General features: G+C 39.5%; 1 protein-coding gene across 1 annotated transcript in view; it reads right to left on the bottom strand.

The window, feature by feature from the left end:
• The window catches only part of COL25A1 (collagen type XXV alpha 1 chain), a 512,490-nt gene extending 489,680 nt beyond the window's left edge, over positions 1-22,810 (bottom strand). The window contains exons 1-2 of the mRNA XM_024993507.2: positions 22,514-22,810; positions 21,364-21,433 (exon numbers count right to left, since the gene is read on the bottom strand). Of these exons, the coding sequence (XP_024849275.1) occupies positions 21,364-21,433; positions 22,514-22,810 (367 nt within the window). The remainder of the gene's footprint in view (positions 1-21,363; positions 21,434-22,513) is intronic.
• Positions 22,811-23,028: the final 218 nt, after the last annotated feature.

Here is a 23,028-nt window from a genome sequence, read left to right as displayed (position 1 = left end):
TGCTTCAAATATATTTTTGAAACTAGTTCACCTCTCCATGAAATCCTGTTTTTATATGAAGAATAAAGTTCATACTAAGCAATTCTTCAAATATTCAAAAATACAGTAGAATGTTGATAGGCTTCTGGCTGCATTTTAAATCCATCTTTCCAATGAATAAAAGCAACAGAAATCAAAGTTTCTGCAAAGCCTCAGGACAAAACTTCAAGAACAGTCAAGTGCTTCAGAAATGATTATTATATTCAGATTACTGGCTTCCCTGGTGGCTCAGTGGTAAAGAACTCGCCTGCCAATGCAGGAGACATAAGAGACATGGGTTCGATCCCTGGGTGGGGAAGATCCCCTAGAGGAGGTGATGGCAACCCACTCCAGTATTCATGCCTGGAGAATCCGATGGACAGAGGAGCCTGGCAGGCTACAGTCCATAGGATTGCTGAATCAGAGATGACCGAAGTAACTTAGCATGCACTCACTCTTTTGTACTTACAAAACTACAATATTTTCCCATTTATAGCACAAAAACTAAACTTAAGCTAAAGGGTGAAAAAATGAACAGACTTTGGAAGGAATTATGAGGAGATTTCACTTAAATAGAATCAAGAAGAATTTTTAAATATTTTAAAATACCATTTCCTAATTCCTTTTACTATGGTTGTATTACCACCCCACTTCAAGAGTTCCCTACCATGCTAGAGAGGGCGCCAAGAGAGCAACACTTTTATTCACTTTCTATGTAATTCATATGCATTATGGGATGTAGAAACATTCATAATATTTGAATTACCGATTCTACTTATAGGTAATATAGGCAATCCACACAAAGGCATAAAGATATAAGATTATTCACTGTGAAGTTATTTTTTATAACTTAAAAATAATCAAAAGGCATAAAAAGAGAAAAATTGTTAATGGGGAAAGGGAGCAACATAAAGGTAAGGGAATAAGAGATACAAATTACTAGGTGTAAAATAAGCTACAAGAATATATTATACAACATGGAGAATATAGCCAATATTTTATAGCCACCACAAATGGACTATAATTTTAAAAATTGTGACTCACTATACTGTACACCTGTAACCCATAAATACTATGTAGTAGATCAGTAAGTTGCTCAGTCGTGTCCAACTCTTTGCAACCCCATGGACTGAAGCCCGCCAGGCTCCTCAATCCATGGGATTCTCTAGGCAAGAACACTGGAGTGGGTTGCCATGCCCTCCTCCAGGGCATCTTCCCAACTGCAGGGACTGAACCCACGTCTCCTGCATTGCAGGCAGGAGACCTACCTGGGCCACCAGGGCTATACTTGGTAAGAAGAATGTTTTAAGTTATCTGAATGCTGTTAGGTGGCTCTTACACTCCAATCTGAAGACAGAACACGCTAGTTTAATGAAAGCATTTATCCACCCATGAACAGGTGGCTCTTAGACATATAATTTTATCTAAACAGAAAAGTGTTTCATGACCATAAATGTTTAAAACATGATACATTATATTCCCCATTTTGGAGATCACAATACACATATCCTACAGTAAATAAATCTGCTTACTCAGTGCATCTCTAACTTGTCTTGAAACTTGTTTGCTAACATGAAGAAGAAATGGTGTTCTAGGGAACACAGCTGGACACATTGAGATAAACAAAAGACAAGAGCACATGGATCATTGTTATAAAGACAATTCCTAAGCTGCTCATAAATAGATGAATGGTAAGCAAAAGGGAAAGACTACTAGAAAGCCATTTGGTTCTCTCCTGAGCTCTCTTAAGCTTGGGCATTTCATCACAGAATCAGAAGAAAACCATGTTGGTCAGTTCATCAAATTTCCAGATCATATGAAGCCAAGAAAAGTTGGAAATGTATTGAAAGAATCACAATCCCAGCAAGTCCTGAAAGGCTGGGATTTGGGTCTATAAAAATAGATGAAAATCTAGTGAATACAATAGAAAGTCTTGATTTGCCTCCCCACTCCCCAAAAAACCAAAACTGCAAAATCAAGAGTGAGAAAGACAGGCCTTAACAGAAGCATATGTGAAAAATACTTAGGGGTTTTCATCAATATTAAACTCAGTGTCAGTTAATAGAATTATGGAACCAGAAAGAAAAGTACTGTCATATTAGGCTGCATTTACAGTAGAGTATATAAAACTAGGGAAGTTTTCTTCTCTTTCCTCCTCACAGATGACCACCAGGCATCTGAGGCTTTATTCAAATCAATGTGCAACATTTTAAGGAAGAAGCAGACACCCTGAAATGTCTCAATAAGTCAATGCCATTTTAGAACAAAACTCTCAATAAGAAATTAGAATAGATGATTTCACATATTTGACGAGTTGTCACAAGACAGAGGTATTTGAATTCTTTTTTATGATGCAGGGCGGGATGGTATACAGAATCAAATGGTGAATGCCCAAAAGATGAATTTTAACCTAACAAACAGAAGAAGCTTTGTAATAAACTGGTCCAAAGACTGAATGGTCTATTCAAGAAATAATAATGAGTTATGATCATTTAGTCAAAATGTCACTGAGGGAATTCAAGTATCAGGTACAATGTTAAGTCTGGATAGCCTTTAAAGATCTTCACAACACTGAGATTCTAAAATACTATCAAAAACAGCATTACCGTTTGGAGACATTATCAAGAACCACATAATACATTCTATATGGAATCAGGGATACCCGTGCCAATGGGTACTGGATACTGACTCGGGAAATCCAATTTTCACTTTTCAGGATTTAGGAAGTTTATTGTTAAAACAGTCACTATTAAAATTTAAACTATATAACCTTACAATGAGATAAATTATATGAAAAACAAAACTAGTCAACACCCAAACTTAACGCTTCCTAATGTCACTTTCTTAGCTTTCAAGTGACTCTGGTGGGATATTCACATCTTGGAAATCTACAAATGCTATAACTTGGGGCTTCTTTTTTTAGAGCAGTTGTTAAATATTTGTCATCAGCATATCACTGGAAAATTCAGCAGTGGCCACAGGACTGGAAAAGGTCAGTTTTCATTCTAATCCCAAAGAAAGGCAATGCCAAAGAATGCTCAAACTACTGCACAATTGCACTCATTTCACATGCTAGTAAATTAATGTTCAAATTTCTCCAAGCCAGGCTTCAGCAATACGTGAACCATGAACTTCCAGATGTTCAAGCTGGTTTTAGAAAAGGCAGAGAAACCAGAGATCAAATTGCCAACAATTGCCGCTGGATCACTGAAAAGCAAGAGAGTTCCAGAAAAACATTTATTTCTGCTTTATTGACTATGCCAAAGCCTTTGACTGCATGGATCACAATAAACTGTGGAAAATTCTGAAAGAGATGGGAATACCAGACCACCTGACCTGCCTCTTGAGAAACCTGTATGCAGGTCAGAAAGCAACAGTTAGAAATGGACATGGAACACCAGACTGGTTCCAAATAGGAAAAGGACTACATCAAGGCTGTATATTGTCATCCTGCTTATTTATATGCAGAGTACATCATGAGAAACGCTGGGCTGGAGGAAGCACAAGCTGGAATCAAGATTGTCGGGAGAAATATCAATAACCTCAGATATGCAGATGACACCACCCTTATGGCAGAAAGTGAAGAACTAAAGAGCCTCTTGATGAAAGTGAAAGAGGAGAGTGAAAAAGTTGGCTTAAAGCTCAACATTCACTTCGTGGCAAATAGATGGGAAAACAGTGGAAACAGTGTCAGATTTTATTTTGGGGGGCTCCAAAATCACTGCAGATTGTGACTGCAGCCATGAAATTAAAAGACGCTTACTCTTTGGAAGGAAAGTTATGACCAACCTAGAAAGCATATTAAAAAGCAGAGACATTACTTTGCCAACAAAGGTCCATCTAGTCAAGGCTATGGTTTTTCCAGTAGTCACGTATGGTTGTGAGAGTTGGACTATAAAGAAAGCTGAGCACAGAAGAATTGATGCTTTTGAACTGTGGTGTTAGAGAAGACTCTTGAGAGTCCCTTGGACTGCAAGGAGATCCAACCAGTCCATCCTAAAGGAGATCAGTCCTGGGTGTTCACTGGAAGGACTGATGTTGAAGCTGAAACTCCAATACTTTGGCCACCTGACGCGAAGAGCTGATTCATTTGAAAAGACCCTGATGCTGGGAAAGATTGAAGGCAGGAGGAGAAGGGGACAACAGAGGATGAGATGGCTGGATGGCATCACTGACTCAATGGACATGAGTTTGGGTGGACTCCAGGAGGTGGTGATGGACAGGGAGGCCTGGTGTGCTGCGGTTCATGGGGTCGCAAAGACTCAGACACGACTGAGTGACTGAACTGAACTGAATACCTTTCATCCATGAGTATTTATTAAGCTGCCACATGTACAGCATCAGGCTGTGTAGAATAAAAGTACAAATCAAAGCAATCTTCCTTCAGGAAATAGGAAAAGAACTAGGAAGCAATGTCTAAACTTTTTTAAGTGATCTGTCTTCTTATTGTATACATTGTGGTATGTCTATACAACAGATTACTCTATAGCCTTGAAAAAGAATGATGTAAATCAGTTTGTATTGGGAAGATACACAACAAACTAGTAACAGCAGACTCCTCTGGGGGAGGCATTGTGTGCCATACAAATGTTTGTTTGTTGTCGTGTCATATGTATGTATGATTTTAATAATAATAACAATGCTATAATCAAACACAAAGAAGGAGGTCGACCTGGGGCAATACTTTCTCTCTTTTACCACAAGGAGGAGAGAAGAGAGCAACCTTGACAAAAGCAGTAGAAGCAGAGATAGAATGCTTAAAGCTCAGAGGGTCCTACACTGGCCGCCTCCAGATGAGGGGATGATACTGTTAATACGTCCTGAGTGTTCTGATCACCTTCCATCTCCTATTCTTCTAGAGGAGCCTGCTGTGGAGCTGATATTCCTGCCTTCCTTACTCACTGGGTATCCAGATGGCTCAGTGGTAAAGAATCCGCCTGCAACGCATGAGTCGCAGGAGCTGCGGGTTTGATCCCTGGGTCAGGAAGATCCCCTGGAGGAGGAAAAACCAACCCACTCCAGTAGTCTTGCCTGGAGAATCCCATGAACAGAGGAGCCTGGCGGGCTACAGTCCATGGAGTTGCACAGAATCGGACACGTCTGAGCACACAATCGCATCCTGCAATCACTGGCAGTGATTTCGACCCCTGGGGAACATCTGGCAATGTTGAACCATTTTTTGTATTTTAGAAAGGGAGTGCAACTAGCATCCAGTGAGGAGAGCCCAGGGATGCGGCTAAACATTCCACAGTGCACAGGACCACCTCACAACAAAGAATTATCCAGCCCACAGTGTAAACAGTGACAAAGCTCAGAATCCCTGCACTCCTGTTTCCTTAAGGCCACCTGAATGGACTCTGTTCTTTAAAAGACAAGAGTCTAGCCAAGTCCCAGAGATTCTGTCCTCACTAGAAAACATGGCCATAGAATCTGAACTGACTTTTACGAAAGCCTGCAAGTCTCCGTAAAAATAACTGCCAATGGAAAGCAACCTGCCGAAGGGTTAAAAACATTACACTTGACCTCACAACTAACTCACAGAGATAATTTATCCTGAGAAAAATCACCTAATTGGCATGTAGCCAGCATTTCTCCAAAGTATCACAACATTCATTAGAGAACTTTTCCATTTTCTAGAAGAAGTTTTTTAAAAAATCCAAGTAACTTCTTTAATAACATGTTGCTATTTTTGAATTCACGAAAAGTAAATGAACTAGAATTATGAGTTCAAATACCAATTATCATTGTAGTTTTAAACCCATTAAAATTAGATACAGTTGGCTACAGGCTATATTTTTCTAGCTTTTACTTCCCTTGTAGTCCAGTCTGCCGTTTCAACACCACTGTTCCTTTGTAAGAGTTCAGCAGCCTACTTATTTCTTTAAATAGTAAGGCATATGGCACAGGGTGTCATTCATAGTAAATGGCAATATATATTTTATTAGTTGAATAAAAAGACATTTAAAGACTACTGTACACACGATCCCTTAGTCTTTGTCAGAGATGGTTGGAGTTAGGTAATACCAGAGGTCAGTTACTACCTATAAAATAGAAATTTTACATACTAATATACAGAATATTTAATATTTATAATTAACTCACTCCTCCATCTAGTAATAGGAGACTCTCAGAACATAAACTGCTTCTGAAGAAGGTAAATATTTCCCTACCAAAAAAGCTGGCCAATCACCATGTAGTTCAATGTGTCACCACCCACCCAGCCCCTATTCTAACACACTTTCTTCCAAGAACATATGGGAGGGCCATTATATAGCTTCAGTCCTTCTTCTGCCAAAAGTTCAGTGGGCTTAGTCAAAAGGTAGAAGCAACTGAAACAGGCTGGAGCAGAGAAGAGTGTCTATACCCCTGGGCAGCTGAGGGCTGAGCTCTTTGAGATGGTAAGTGAACAGTGTCCATAGGTATCAGGAGAAGGAAGGAAGATCAAACAAAACAGAGACAACAGGAGAGGTAACTGGCCAAGAACAGGAAATAAATCTCAGAAAGTGAAAGTGTTAGTCTCTCAGTCATATCTGACTCTTGGCGATCCCATGGACTGTTGCCCACCAGGTTCCTCTGCCCATGGAATTTCCCAGGCAAGAATACTGCCATTTCTTACTCCAGGGGATCTTCCCAACCCAGGGATCGAACCCAGGTCTCTTGCATTGCAGGCAGATTCTTATACCATCTGAGCCACCAAGGAAGCCCAGTATGGACTAAAGACAGCTATCTGAACTGGAAACACATGAATGAATATGAAGGGAATTGGTTGGAGTGCCCAGTGAAAAGCCAAACTAGTAAATAAGATAACTGAAGTCAAAGCCAGGACGTCCAAAATAGCAGCACAGAACCCCAGAGCCAGCCACATGCTCACACCAAGCAAATGTGGTCTCTGTAGAAATAATGCCTGGGCATCGTATCCCAAAACACAAGAGCAAGGTCAGCAATTCCTCCTTTTACATTAGAAGAACTACTCACTGATACCCAAACACAGGACACTGAGTCTTCCAAAGTGGTTTCTCCCTTAAACAAATTTTCAGCGTTACCATTTTAAAGGCCACTTATGTCCAGGATACTAGTAATACAGGCATAGCAATCAACACTGCCACCAAGGGTCTAGTAAATGAAGCATTTAAAGTCAAACTGAAAGGAACTGTTCTTTCCATAATTTTAGCAACAATAAGAAAACTGAGTACCACACAACCCATAAGATAAGAACAAGGATAAAGACAGAAAATAAACAACCATTACTACACTGAAGTGTAAAAAACCATTTTTTTTTTAACCTAAAAGAATTTTTTCCTGTGAAGTTGCTCTCATGTAACGTGGAGGAAAACATATGCTCCAACAGAAAACTAGTAATCTAGTTTTCTGCATAATCTAGAGCACACCTGTCCCACTTATCCGATTCTTTGGAAGCTATTGTAAAATGCTGTAAGTTGTAGATAACTAATAACAAACTCACATAATTAGACACATGGGTGAACCTAGAGACTGTCATACGGAGTAAAGTAAATTCAGAAAAAGAAAAATAGATATCATATATTAAAGCATACATGTGGAATCTAGAAAAATGGTACAGATGTACAGAGGCACAGACACAGAGAACAAATAAACGGACACTAAGGAAGGAGATCCAACCAGTCCATTCTGAAGGAGATCAGCCCTGGGATTTCTTTGGAAGGAATGATGCTGAAGCTGAAACTCCAGTACTTTGGCCACCTCATGAGAAGAGGGACTCATTGGAAAAGACTCTGATGCTGGGAGGGATTGGGGGCAGGAGGAGAAGGGGACGACAGAGGATGAGATGGCTGGATGGCATCACTGACTCAATGGACCTGAGTCTGAGTGAACTCTGGGAGTTGGTGATGAACAGGAAGGCCTGGCGTGCTGCGATTCATGGGGTCGCAAAGAGTCGGACACGACTGAGCGACTGACTGAACTGAACTGAAGGAAGGGAAGGAGGGGTGGGTGAGATGGAAGATTAGGATTGACATATACACTACTATGTATGAAATAAATAATTAATGAGAACCTATTGTGCAGCTCAGGGGATTCTACTCAATGCTCTGTGCTAAATGGAAAGGAAACCCAAAAAAGAGGGGAATTTATGTATACATATAACTGATTCACTTAGCTGTGCAGCAGAAACTAACACCACACTGTAAAACAACTAAACTCCAATTTAAAAAACTTAGTGCATTAAAAAAATTAACTGTTGTCTATAGACATGCAAATTCTGCATGCAACTGATTTATCTCCCTTACTGAGGAAAAAGTCCAGTTCTCCCTCCATTTATATATTAGTTTCAATATTCTAGATCTATAAATGTATCTGTCTTTAAATTCTACTTTGAACTGGTTATCACATCTTACCAGTTACTTCTTTATTGATTCAAGTAAAATCCTTAACACATGTTTATTGATTTTACCTTTTTTGGAAATTTATCTTTTAACAGTAATTTTGGGGAAGCAGTTACTTTCTGAAATTTGATAGAATACTGACATTTGCCATTGATGTTTTCTCAGTTATGTTGCTGGATTTAATCACAAGTATAATATTGCCCAGGAAACGCCTAGAGGTTTGGGGACCTAAGGATAACAAAGCTTCTGAATGGTCAATTTAGAGGCAGACTATAAGCCAGGTAAAGTGTCATCTATAGAATAGAGGCAAAATAGAGTTATATTCATGCTAGAGAAGAAGAGAGGATGGAGAGAAGAGAGGTTTGACTAGAATGGGAGCTTTTATTTGAGAACATAGAAGATCCTCTATTTTTGCAGTTTCACAGATACATGGCTCCACCCCAAAGATAACCTTGTCCATTCTATTTGCCAACAACAGCTCACTTTAGGGCAATGCTTGTTCATGGATATAGCCTGATAGAGAATCACATGTCTCTGGGTGTGTTTGCTGCATTCATTCTTGGCTTTTAGGAATTCAATGAACATTATTAATCTCACCACATCCTATAACTGCAAAAGCAGTGTGAACATTCAAAATGCTAGTCGTATAGCATTACAGTTAAACAAAAATGGAGACTTCAAAAACCAGAAAGTATACCTCAGACGTCTCAACTCAAGGATACTTTCTGCCTTAACTTTTGGGGGCTTCCCTGGTAGCTTAGTGGTAAAGAATCTGCCTGCCAATTCAGGAGACACGAATTTGATCCCTAATCTGTGAAGATCCCACACTCTATGGGGCAACTAAACCCGTATGCCACAACTATTGAGCCTCTGCTCCACAGCAAAAGAAGCCACTGCGATGAGAAGCCCATTCACCACAAGTAGAGAGTAATCCCCGCCCACCAAAACTAGAGAAAAGCCAATGCAGCAACAAAGACCCAGCACAGCCATAAATAGATTTAAAATTTTTTAAGTTTTTCTAAAATTAACTTTTTAGCATTCTAAAACTGGCATTAATAACATAAATTTTTACTACCAACACACAGCATTCCTTACACAGAACTTGATTGCAGAACCAAAGCAATATTCAGGACTGTATCCTCAGAAATAGTGGAAATCTAGAACATTAAATAACTATGCACAGAAGGAAACTATACAAGAACATAAAGGCCCTCGCTCCTTTACATGTGTAATTTCTCCATGCTAGAGTTCTTTTATTAAAAACTTTCAGATGCATAACATGTATAGTAATACTAAGCCACGCTGTCAAGCTCACTGCTTAAACACCTGGGAGGTTGTCAGTATGTCTCTACCATTTTGACAGTAAATTCAGGGAATACAGTTTGATTAGACTTTTTACAGCTCATGGTAGCTTTGGCTGGCATAAATGGTCTTTCCAGTCATTAGTACCAGGTCAGCCTATCTTTGCTGCTCTGTCTTCTCTCAAAAGACAAAGTAACTACAAAGTCATTTAAAAAAGAAAAGTCATTTTTCTCTTCCAGACTTCCTGAAAGCCCATAGGGTATTAAGGAGAAAATAAACTGCTCACCAAAGTTCAGTAACATGTACAGTTGTCATTCTGTTATCTGCCCAGTAAGACACTCAAGGTGTTGCACTTGACCAAACTACTGTCCACGACTAGCTACTCAGTACAGCTAACAGCACCGCAGATGATACTGCATGTTCATTTCAATGGGAGGAAGAGTTCAGTCTTTCAAACTTATTTTTGCAGTATTTGCTACAGAATGCTTGTACCTAGATTTACACTTTCTTCCTGAAAAGTATTACACATATCCCTTCAGCATTGGCTACAATGTTTTTAATTCCTATTATTATTTAAACACAGATGTGCAATTCACATATTCACATTACCCTGTCAATCTAAATTTTAATACATAAACATCAGTTTAACACAATAAGAATCAGATCAAAAAGACAGTCTCAAAGATCTTACAAGTATCTTTAATGACAACTTTTCCACAATATAAATTTTCTATAAATAATATAATTTGGGGATAGTTATCTTTTTTATCAGTTCAGTTCAGTCGCTCAGTCGTGTCCGACTCTTTGCGACCCCATGAATCACAGCACGCCAGGCCTCCCTGTCCATCACCATCTTTTGTATACTACTTTGCAAACCAAGTATTCACTATTAGTTTAGAAAATCAATTGCTTTAAATACATATATAAAATAGGCAATGGATTGTTCTAACTTGGTGAGGAAGCTTCATAGACATATCCAAAATTACAGAATAAGTAAAAATACATAGGGAAAAATATGAAAACACACACACACAAAACTGTCATAGAAAAACAACAATACTGCGACTTGGAAGCTTAAAAAATAAGCGACGTTAAGAAAAGGGATGAGATGATTTCCTGACACACAGTCCCACGCTCAGTTACACAATGCACTTTGACAGCTTTCCAGCGCTAATTCTATTATTACATCTCCTTTGCTAGACTACTAAAACTATTACAGGACAATATTTTATTAATAGTCCTTTCTGGATTCCATTCCTTTTAATATACAGTTTTGTTTCCATCCTTCCTTGTAAAGTTTCTAGTTACAGAATTTTGGAGAGGGTTTATGTATCGACAAACACATGGTGTGTCTAAACACAGGAGCTGGGATCACACTGGGGCTTGGCCTTTGAGTAAACTATTAACAGAAACCAAAGGATTTCTAAACTTCTCTGGAGTTCTTCAGGGGCCACTATGGGGGAGTGAGGTGAGCAACGGAAAAAAAGATCAAATAAGGTTTTGGCCTCTGTCTCCTCTGACCTCCAGGGTTAATCACTGTGTGCGTGGCTAACATTATATACAACTTTATATACTGGATTTCCTCATAAGATTTCATTTTTTTCTAAAGTTTCAGGCTCTTTGAGAAATGCTGGAAAACCCCTGAACCACTTGACCTCTAAGATTTGTATTAACTTTAATATGCTTTGGCCCCGAAAATCCTCAGAGAAAATGTTTAAAAAGCATAGGGATAAGGATAATTAGTGTACGTAGAGATAAACCACAAAAAAAGTTCTCAACCAAATCAAGTTGACAGATCTTCATTATGATCATTATGAACTTTTATAGCTAACTTTCTGTAGAGAACTCTACAATAAGCCCTAGAGATACACAGATACAAACCAGAACCCCAGCCATGGAGCTTATAAATGAGATTGGTAGAAATGGACTCCCAACCCACTCCCTCAGGAAGTCGACTGCAATTACTCTGTGAAACCACATAGTAATTAGCATTAGGATCTGCCCATGAGAGACACATGACCCTTGACACACTTAACTCATCTGACATCCAACCAGGTTGATAACCATCCTCAGAAAGGCATCTATTTAAGATTCTTGTGTCCATTCAAACTTTGTCTGCTCTGACATCAAGCCCTACTTTTTTCAGTAGAAAGATGATTTTTAGTATTCCAAAGTTCACTGGCAAAGCCCTAGAATTTGCCAGCAATTCTATATGACTTTCAGGTCAAAAGGTTGTTTTTTTTCCGTGGTTTATGGGAATGTGTTATCTTATGATCATGTCATGCACATTTTTAAAATGCCAGCTGGATTTTGGAGCCCTTAAGACACAAATCAATCCTGGGTGTTCACTGGAACGACTGATGTTGAAGCTGAAACTCCAATACTTTGACCATCTGATGCGAAGAGCTGACTCATTTGAAAAGACCCTGCTGCTGGGCAAGATTGAGGGCAGGCGGAGAAGGGGACGACAGAGGATGAGATGGTTGGATGGCAGCACTGACTCAATGGACATGAGTTTGGGTGGACTCCGGGAGTTGGTGATGGACAGGGAGGCCTGGTGTGCTGCAGTCCATGGGGTCGCAAAGAATCAGACACGACTGAGCAACTAAACTGAACTGAAGACATAAATTGGAGTTTCACAATTCCTAGAAAGGTAATACAAACAACTTACATTTAATAACTGTCAGAACTGACCTAAAGATACAGGAATATTGAGAAAGAACTGTGTCAAAGTTCCAGGCACATTTGACTTTAGTATATAAAGGATCAAAAATAATACCACCATTCTGGCTCTGTAATTGACTGGATGGAGAGACTCCTACAAGATTTTTCTCTCCCATTAGCTGCTGCAAGAGTAAAAGAGGATGTTGGAGACAGAGAGAATTGCTCTTACTCTCTTAACCATTGTCCAGATTTATAATAGGAACTCTAAAGTACCAAGCTTGCTATATGATGGTAAAGAGATATGATTTCAAGAGATTACAGGATATAGGTGGCTTTTTTCTCCCTTCTCACTCTCCTTACATCTGAAATATTTGAGGAAAGAAGAATACATTTTACCTTTGCCACAATCAGACCTATTTCTGCTGTTGCTGCTGCTAAGTCGCTTCAGTCATGTCCAACTGTGTGTGACCCCATAGACAGCAGCCTTCCAGGCTCCTGTCTCCCTGGGATTCTCCAGGTAAGAATACTGGAGTGGAAGTGACATATTCTGACTATATTATCATAATGCACAAGCTAGGGCGGGCTATAATTCATTCACTTAGCCTAAATGTGAAAACAATATTTAAATATGTGCTGATTACATTTAAAATATAAAAATAAAAACTTTGTGTACATAATCCAGAAGCCTAGAGCTCCTAAAATCAAAATTGTTATTGTTGTTTAGACACTAAGTACTGTCCAACTCTTCTGCAACTCCATGAACTGTAGCCCGCCAGGCTCCTTTATCTGTAGGAATTCCCGGGCAAGAATACTGGAGTGGGATGCCACTTCCTTCTCCAGGGATCTTCCTGACCCAGGAATCGAACCCTCAACTCCTGCATTGGCAGGCAGATTCTTTACCACTCAGTCACCTGGGAAGAAGCCCAAAATCAAAATTATGATTATCCAAATGAACACATAGTTTTTGGCATTTCTGGAAAATCAGACAAACCAATCAGACTAAGAGGCACAGTATGACAAAAATTAAGAACACATTCCAACTAACGTATTATGTGATGACTGAAGTTGAAATGGAGCCTCCAAACGAAATTATGTCAAAAGCATGATAGCAATTCCAAACAATTCTTGATTCTGAGAAAGTACAAAATAGAAGCACAAAATCTTCAACTGATAAGCTCAATTACATTTAGTTCATTTATTCTAGTTATTGGAAAACCAGCCTCAAGTTCATATATGTGAATTTATCTACTAAATAACTAAATTTTCGACTAATACAAAAGTGCAATTTACTAGATTATTTTAAATATCTTAAAGCTGATAAGACAGCCTAGTCTTCAAATACAGATGGAAGAGGTTACTTGTTCCTTCCATTAAACTTTTTTCTTTTTTTTTTTTTTGAAATTAGACAAAGCATTTATTTAAAAATCCATGGGTTATTGGCAGAAAAATGGGAAAAGGAAACAAAGATCTAATGGGATAAATAGCAAAACAACAAAGTGATAGATTTAAACTTCATCATTATTAATAATTATACTGAGTCCATTAAACTTTTCCATAGTAAACAATTTGAGAGGTAGAAGTCTACTAGGAATTTAAGTGAGAAGCAGGTGACAGTCCCACTGGTTCAGCTCAGTTTCTCCTCCTAGTGGTCACAAAGGGAAGGTGCCTGCCCTCTGGTGGCATTTCTTCAAGGAATCCTGTTACTTAAACACGGAATATTCCTATGAAGAAATACATGATACCAGTGAAAAGTGCTCAATTTTAAGTCATAAGTGAATTTCCAATTACTTTTGCCTCCCACTTAAAGCATCTCCTCCTTTTTAAAAGTTGACCATAAAACATTTTTACGTTGCAAGGTTGCCGAACACAATCCAAATGAAACAGTAACAATGCATGTCTAAAGCTTATCTGGGTGTGCCACAATCATTTTTAACACAAATTCTTTAAAAAGGTGTTAAGTATCATGGTGCATTAAATCACTGCATGGAACTTGACATGTATTGGCAAACCAGGGAGGACGGGAATGATTCTGGGTTTAGCTGGGCTACTGCGTCAACCCAGACTGACTCATAACATGGTTTTCATATTCTCAGCTCCCAGCAAACCACCAAGTAGCCTTTATGAAGTAGTTCATCCTCAGTTGCTCCGCCATGTCCAACTCTGGGACCCTACGGATTGTAGCCTGCCAGGCTGCTCTGTCCATGGAATCTTCCAGGCAAGAATACTGCAGTGGGGTGCCATTTCCTCCTCCATTAAATGGAAGGAGGAACTAAAAACACTTTTTCATAATAGGTTTTAGATGGTATCCACTCAAGATAACATAGATTGATGTCATTTTGATGAGTGTCTACTGAGGCTCCCCCTGCAGAAAATAGTGTCCCCTTGAACTGTAAGAGTCCTGATTCTGGCGTGTTCCCCACTAGCCCTCCATTCACCTAATCTTGTCAATGAAGCAATGCCCTCCTTCTCCATCCCTAAACCTAATCTTGACATTCAAACATGCCAGGCAGTTGGCTTTGAACACTTACAAACCATCAGAAGCACAGGTCCTGAGAGGCTATGTGTGACCTATACATTCTTCAGCTGAGCTGGAAACAACAAACCCCTGCACAGAATGTATACCCTTCTCTTACATAACTCCCAGCTTGAGGAAAGAAAAACAGAATTACTAAAGTAAGAAGGAGAAAAGAGTATTTGAAGGATTTGCTTCTCAATGACTTTCAGACAAGAGAAACAGAAGAGAAGCTGAAAAAGAAGAGAACCTGCTTCAACAAGCAATTTGTCCTCCGCTCTTCAGGTGAGAGGGCATTTTGTCAGCTCTCACTGCTGGACCAACTAAAAGTGTTACACCCAGACGGCCGTACTCATTAGGACTGAAACCATTTAACGGGAAGGCTTGGAGGCACTCAGATGCCACATTGCATTGTTTGGCTTGAGTAGAGGAGGGGAATGCCTGCTAGTCTCATTTAAATAACACTTATGGCATTTTAATTTGCTTTCTTTCTGCAAACCGCTTCTGACTATTCTTTGCCTAACATAATTGAAAATCTATACATTATTATGTCCTGACTTGATTCACTCTTTCCATTCATTTTGTAGCCGATAAAGAAAAATGTACAGCGTAAGTGAAAAACCATGTTAGTAGGAAATACAGTTTTATATGATAAAGCAGATTTATGTTAGCAAGGTAATTTAAAGGTCTTTTCATGTGATGGGAAAGGACGCACAATCTTAAAGTTACAGCTAACATTTTCCACCCCAAATCGAGAAGTTGCCACAAGAGGAGTCACCAGAGATTGTGGCATTCATATTTCTGAATCAGAGGTATTTCTACTTACCGACATTTAATATGACTTTGTCTCCAACCATTTTCACGCACTTGAAGGGTGTGGAAGGACCTCAGAAATTATGGGATAAACCTTTTTTATTTCTGGCTAGACTCACTGAGTAGATGACTAGATGCACTACACTACTTCATCATAACCCGTGAATGCAGCGGAGCCAGATTCAGTGGAACTTTTCAGTACCACCAAGTAGGAAGTTTCAACTCTTATTCAGCCCAAATCTCACTGTTTTCCGAAGAAATGTAGAAAAACAGATCGACATGCTCTCTACCACAGCCTTTTATATACTAGAGGCACTTTTTGTTTCAGTTGGATAGCAGTGTAAACAGCTATCAGTGTACTTCATCTGGCCATAAATTCTTGGAAAGACAAAAGCCAGGTGCATTTTTATCCATTGCCAAAGTTCTTATTTGTAATCAGAAGCCAGATTTTCTCATGTTATGAGTTTCTCCTACTATGAAAGTCTCTTCCTGCACGAAAAGGGAAGAAAATCCATAGTATTAACAGTATGGATGAAATTTTGGTCATGTGCTCCAAAGCACACTGTACTTTCTCTGGGTTGTACTTGTCAGGCTGGTGAATTCAAGTCATTTCAAATATCTGCCATCCTCATTGAAATGTAAGTGCCACGAGGGCAGATATCAAGTCTGCCTTGTTCATCAGCCTTTTCCCTGTGTCAAGATATTTAGCACACAACAGGCTCTTCATACCTGGAGAATTGACAAATGCCCTTCGAAATCATTCTAGTCCAACACCGCTATCTGGGAGATACGAAAATAGAGTCTGTAAAAGTCGTTCTTGAAAGTGATTTCCCTGAGATTGTATAACACATTAATGGCAAAACCAGGGTTAGAACTCAGGGTTCTTTTTTTTTTTTCCACTATATTTTTATCAAAATTTTGTTATAAGAGAATTAATATACCTTATTCAAAAATAAGATTTAAGAATAATCTATATATACTCAATCCTAAAGGAAATCAACCCTGAATATTCATTGGAATGATTGATGCTGAAGCTGAAGGTCCAATACTTTGGCCACCTGATGCAAAGAGCTGACTCTAGAAAAGACTGGTGGTGGGAAAGAGATAACGCAGGAGGAGAAGGGGATGATAGAGGACAAGATGATTGGATGGCATCACCGACTCAATGGACATGAGTTTGAGCAAGTTGTGGGAGATGGTGAAGGACAGGGAAGCCTGGTGTGCTGTAGTCCATGGGGTCACAGAGAGTCGGACATGACTGAGCAACTGAACAACTCTTTGGGACTCCCCCAAAGTTCTCTCACTTGCCAGACAAAATAGCTTCAGGATTTTTTGTTGAACTAATTTACAGATCTATAGTCCATGACCCCAATGACAAATAAGCAACCCCTTGATCAGGACAGGCTCTCTATCTGAATATACCAGGGTCTATCATTAAAACAATCCTACTGGTAGATCCTGATTGCTCCTCCAGAAATGCTGTCATGGAAGAAAGGTCACTACCAATCATCACAATTAGACCTTTGGATTCTTTATTGCCCATTCACCTTCTCTGCCCATTTCGCCACAGAGGTTCTTTTCTCTAAGACTCTGGGCAGGCACAGCTGATGAGTAAGGTACAGAAACCTTTGTTATCTAAACACCATTTGTTTATCTGTCTGGTTCCCAGTGGTCTTCATAACTGGAACATAGAAGCCTTCCCATAAATATGCCTAATCTGTACATACCTTATGTAGGACTCTAAAAACAGAACCCCAAATGGAATTCTACAGCCATCGGAAAGAGCCGATTTATTCTCTCCTATGAGGGTCAAGCTTTACAGAGGCCAAGCCACAGAAGTCACCTGAATTTCCATGGTTCAGCTACTGCTAAATCAAATATTCTGCTAAACAGAACTCTAACTTGTATGGTTTTTAACTTTTTATTTTGAGGTTTCTTTAAAGCAAATATTCAAAAAATAGACCTTCTCCTGAGCACCTGAAAAAAGTAAATGTGAATTTTGGGGAATGATGAAGTGATCTAAAATTGGGTTGTGGTGATGGCTTCCCAGCTCCATAAATTGTTTTTAATTTTTTTAATCATATTCTTAAATACTATAAAATATACTTCAATAAAGCTGTTAAAAAATAAGCATGAAAATTAGTCAAAGTACTTCTTTTTGTAAACATCTGGTATCAAAACTGCCAAGACATTCTTTATTCCCATACTCTTTTAAGCCATGGTTCTATCCACTACAATCATGATTTACCTACAAGGTCAAAACCTTTTCCTAGAATTTTGGTAAAAATAATTTAGTAGACTAATATAGTATCTGTAACATCTTCACTGATGTAGCACCAAGAGATACTGACTCCTTTGATTATCTGCATAAATGGCCTACAGATATGTTTGCTTAATTAAGCACAGTGTTCTCATCCAAAACCTGTCATTAACTAGCCATGGGGTTTTGAGTAAGTTACACATCTTCAGGTCTTAGTTTTCCCACCTATATCACATGTCCCCATGGACCAGATCAGAGTCAAGTAACACACAATATATTAAAAAGAATAGTAACTGATATCATCTAATGAATAGCCACTAATATGCCAGAATTTAGGTAAACTATCAACTTATAAGGAAAATAATATTAGTCCCTTTTTTTACAGATGGAAACTGGAACATAGGGAGGTTCATTAGTCTGACCAAGGTAATACAGTTATTTAGTAGCAGACCTAGGATTCCAATCCAGAGCTGTTGAGCTCCAAAACCTATACGCATCTTCAATTCCTCATCAGACTTTGTGTTTGACTCAGTCAGATGTGGGCATGAATCCTGCCCTTGCCTTTACCATGTTAAGTTAGTCATCTTCTCTGAGTCCCAGTTTCTCCACCTGTAAAATGAGATTACTAATATTTAACTCTTGGGGCTGTTGTGAAGATTAAATGCAAGATTGCTTCCCCTACAATGAAAAACGGTTTGACAATAGTTTGTTATCAAATAAACTCTCCCACAAAATTTCCTTCTTTTGTTAAAAAAAAAAGAAGCTTTCAATAGACGTGCAGACATAGAGAAGGGACTTGTGGACACGGGGCGGGGAATGCGGGGGGAGTTTGGGAGGAGAAGGGGGGGTGAATAGTGAGAGGAGCACTGACATATATCCACTACCCCGTACAAAGCAGACAGCTAGTAGGCAGCCGCTGCATAGCACAGGGAGCTCAGCTTGGTGCTCTGTGATGACCTAGAAGGTGGGATGGGGGAGCTGGTGGGGAAAAGGCTCAGAAGGAGGGTCTGTATGTATACATAGAGCTGGTTCACGTTGTACAGCAGAAACTAACACACATTGTAAAGCAATTATACTCCAGTTTAAAGGAAAAATAAAAGCTTTCAATTCTATGATTGTTTGTAGCCTACCTAGATAAACCTCACTGGTATTGAATTCTATCAAAAAGTGAACACAAATAACACAGCAGCCCTCTGCTATCAGTCCTTGGTTCTGTGATGGAGGCTGTCAACAAGAGTGTCAACTTCAAGGGGTGGGCATCTCTCCACAGGAACTGAGCTGAGGTCACAGACTTGTCTCACTCTGCCCTGCAAACAGATGTCTGGGTGACAACTCTTAGTCACTGCAAACAAAGGGGAAAGCCAAACCAGGTGGGAAGTGCTGTATCTCCTTTCTAATCCTCTTGGCTAGCCCAGTCCCTAAAACAATATCTTGCTGACCATAACTCAAAATAGCTGGTTTTCCCCCAGGATACTATTTTCAACATATTGCCTTTATTTTGATGATGTCTAATTCTTCCACAAGCAGAAGACAGGGTTTTCTATAACAGCGATTTGTCAGCAAGAAACCTGTCTAATTCTGTGTATTGGACTATGCACCTTCAAAAGTTTCCCTCTGAAGTAACCTGGTGAAAACTGGTGTAATGTGGAGCTCTAGTGGTGGCAAGAAAGTAAAGCAGCCATCCTAAGAGCCAACAGAAATGCCAAGGGAATCACTTACTTAATTGTTATTATGGTGAAATGGCCGTTTATTGTTAAATTATGTTTAGAAGAAAAACGGTTCCAAATGATCATCCAAGATTATCTCAGGTAAACTCTAAATGTAATGACTTTCTTCCAGATTGCAAATTAGACCTCAACAACCAACTCACATCAAACATCATGAAGCAGTTAAAACCCCTAAAAACACAGAACTCGGGGCTGTGGTTGTCACTTTTCTACTTTTTACCAAGTTCACTAAGAATCCCATTAATTAAATGCTAAGCATTTTCACACCGCTAGAGAGAATATTCTATACAGAAAATGCTGCATTCTGAGTGGTATGATCAGTGAAGTCCTGTACCAACTGTCTTGGGAATTTAAATAATCCCTACAGGCTGATGAGGTTGTTGTGGGCTAATTCCTGCACTAGAAAAGTGCCTTCCTTGAATTTCTGACTTCTGAGATCTTTCCCAACTTTAAACAACTAAGAATGAAACCTACAATATAAACATTAATTCTTTGTTTTCCTGTTACCTAATTTACATGCCTTCTCAATTGAAAGGTCTTCATTTTCCAAAAATACAGCTCCATTATGGTCGATAATATAGCAAAATATAAACAGTGACATTTTTATGACATAAAATCAGGAGCTGACATTTGAAATTTCTAAACATGGTACCTGGTTTAGCTGTGTCAAAACAAATTGTCATGAGGCAAAAACCTCAGAATGTGAAAAAAATATAGGAACTAGTCTTTCCATACAGTGTAAGTAACTAAGTATCATATTCCTGAACATGAAAGAAAATGTAAGAGACTTACTTTCCTATACATGATGATAAGAGAAACTAATTTGTTCAGAAATACATTAACAACATTTATCTGAAACAAAAATCTCAAGACTCATGGGAGTTTTTCATGACTTCTCTCAGCTAAAGCCACTAGATACTTTCCAATGGACATATTCCAAAGGCTTCTAAATTGTAGGTCTACAGAAGACTGACCACCAAGCCTCAGAGGTCTGTGAAGGAAGATTTAATGATTACCCAGAGATTTTGATTCATTGATGTCTTTCTCCTCCCTTCTTCTACGAATATAGAAGGAGGTCATTAATATAGTTTCCTAAAGCCACACAGAAAAATGGTAAAAATGTAACAGCCTTTTCTGAGAAGTCATTGAGAACACAGTAGTTGGTAATGAGAAGCTCAAGATAAACAACTAATTTCTTTTCAGTCCTCATTGCTATAGGATAGGAGAGGGAACCTTTCTTATAGAAAATAAAAGCAGACAAAGAAGTGAGGGTGGTTTGCTAACATGATCGTCCATCAAGGGGAGCAAACAGAAATCTGTACTAATGCAGTATCAGCCACTAAGGAGTTCAAGTTTAATGTGTCCTGCAATCCTTCTCACTATAGATAACAAAAGCAAGTAAAACCAAAGAATAATTTTCAATCTGTGAAACTAAGAACTTTGTTTTTGGACATCATCTTGCAGGTATTTTCTTTGATGAAGATCTCTATCTTCTTTGCTTGCCCTTAGCAGACCTTGGTATGCTGCTTAAAATAATATTTGTGGCTTTATCTGCCATTCTTTTACCCAGACATGTTGATTTTATTAAAGTAAGTTGGGTCTGCATTCTTTCTTTACTATTATTACAGGTAGACTTGACAGACATAGGACCTTTGTTTTAAAATGCTCTGCTATGGAGGAAACCTTATGAAATAAGTTCCATTTTACCTGCCGGGCAATTGCATTCTGAAGGTGCTTCTCTCGCGATTCTTATTTTAGCCATATGTTCATAGGACTTCTGGAGGAAAAGAAGAGGTATTAACAATCATCAGTAGCATTGCGGAGAAATGGATTCTTTAGGGACTCTCTGGCTATATGCCTGATTTACCAGCCTGCATGACTAACGTTTACATATGTACTTGGACTCTAGTCAAAAGGTAACAGTACCCAGGCCCTAAAAAAAAGAAAACGACCATTGAGATGGTATCAAGGCTGTGGGACTTGCATAACATCTTTCTTCATTCTTCAACTACCATCACCCTCCCTCTCAGCTCAGGCATATGCAGTCATTGTACAGAATCAGTATTAACACGCTGCAGTTTTAGGTAAGCTAAGAGTTTTAAAACAACCAATATTTTACCCATAAATGTCAACTACTTATCATGCTGTGCTGCCACTACTGCCAACCAACCTCTCTGTTGGAAGAGCAAGTCCCAGAAAATCCCCTAACTGGACTCTAAAGCACTCCTGGTTTTGATGAACATAACACAGATTCCTTTCAACTCTCAACTCCAATGGCTCTGCATTCACAAACACCCGTGGCACTGCATCCTTTACCAAAAATAAATAAACAGGGCGACTATTTTTTTCTTTTAAACATTTAACATGAAAATATTCAATGTGTGAAGTAATAAAATCACATGTAGTTATTTCACTTTTAGGAGTGATTTCCAATCCTATCGCTATGTTAATGACACAAATGACCCTAACCTTCCTATACTGTATGAAGGATTTAACAGATGTTATCTCTGCAAGAAATATTCTCCACAATATTGGGAAAGATCCACACACAGCTTCAGAAACTAAAAAGAGCTTAAATGCCAACCTAGGTGCCATTCTAGCCACCTTTCCCCCTTTTAGACTTCCATATATGTTTAGCATGCAAACATTAAGAGTAAGGGAAGATGATACAGAGAGGGTGGTAAGAGAGGATGTGCATATACAAATATATGCTACAGTAAGCAGAGATGGTGGCCTAACACATATGTGTGCACAAGCCATACTACATCTGCATATAGTAAGGCAGAGGTTGGTCATGCACACAGACTCGCGACTGTAAGATGTTATCCACGTACAAAACACACCCAGCCTTTCACACCTGAGCCAGAAGTCGCTCCACTTTCTCTTGCACCATTGCTTTGAGCTGATCGACACAATCAGGCAGCAGACGGATGGAAGGGTCTCCTTTGGCAGACTCGAGGGCAGCGATCCTCGCCTGGAGGTCGTTGGTTTTCACCCCCAGGTACAGACAAGACATCACGGCCACCACGGACAGGAGGGTCGCCAGGGCCGCGCACGGCGACACGGGGCGGGCACAACGCTGCCCGGCTGGGCTCCGGTCCTCTGAGCCCGGCTCCCGCCCCCCTCCTTTCCCTGCTTGCTTCTTCACCAGCATTGTGGCGGGGTCGGCTGTCTCGGCTTCGCCTCCCACCCTCTAGCACTTCCAATAATCTTAAAAGAAAAAGGATGATTCCTGCGAAGTTCGTCCCGATAGCTGCACAACTAGTTGGAGGAGTCGGAGCCGGAGCGCAAGGATGGATCAGCGCCGAGAACCGCAGACCTGGACCATCCTCCGCTTTCTTCTCCCCCTCCCAGCTGCGAGGGAAAAGCACC

Source organism: Bos taurus, chromosome 6 (genome assembly GCF_002263795.3).
Source record: "Bos taurus isolate L1 Dominette 01449 registration number 42190680 breed Hereford chromosome 6, ARS-UCD2.0, whole genome shotgun sequence".
Lineage (NCBI taxonomy): Eukaryota > Metazoa > Chordata > Mammalia > Artiodactyla > Bovidae > Bos > Bos taurus.
This window is presented reverse-complemented; position numbering and strand designations above follow the sequence as displayed.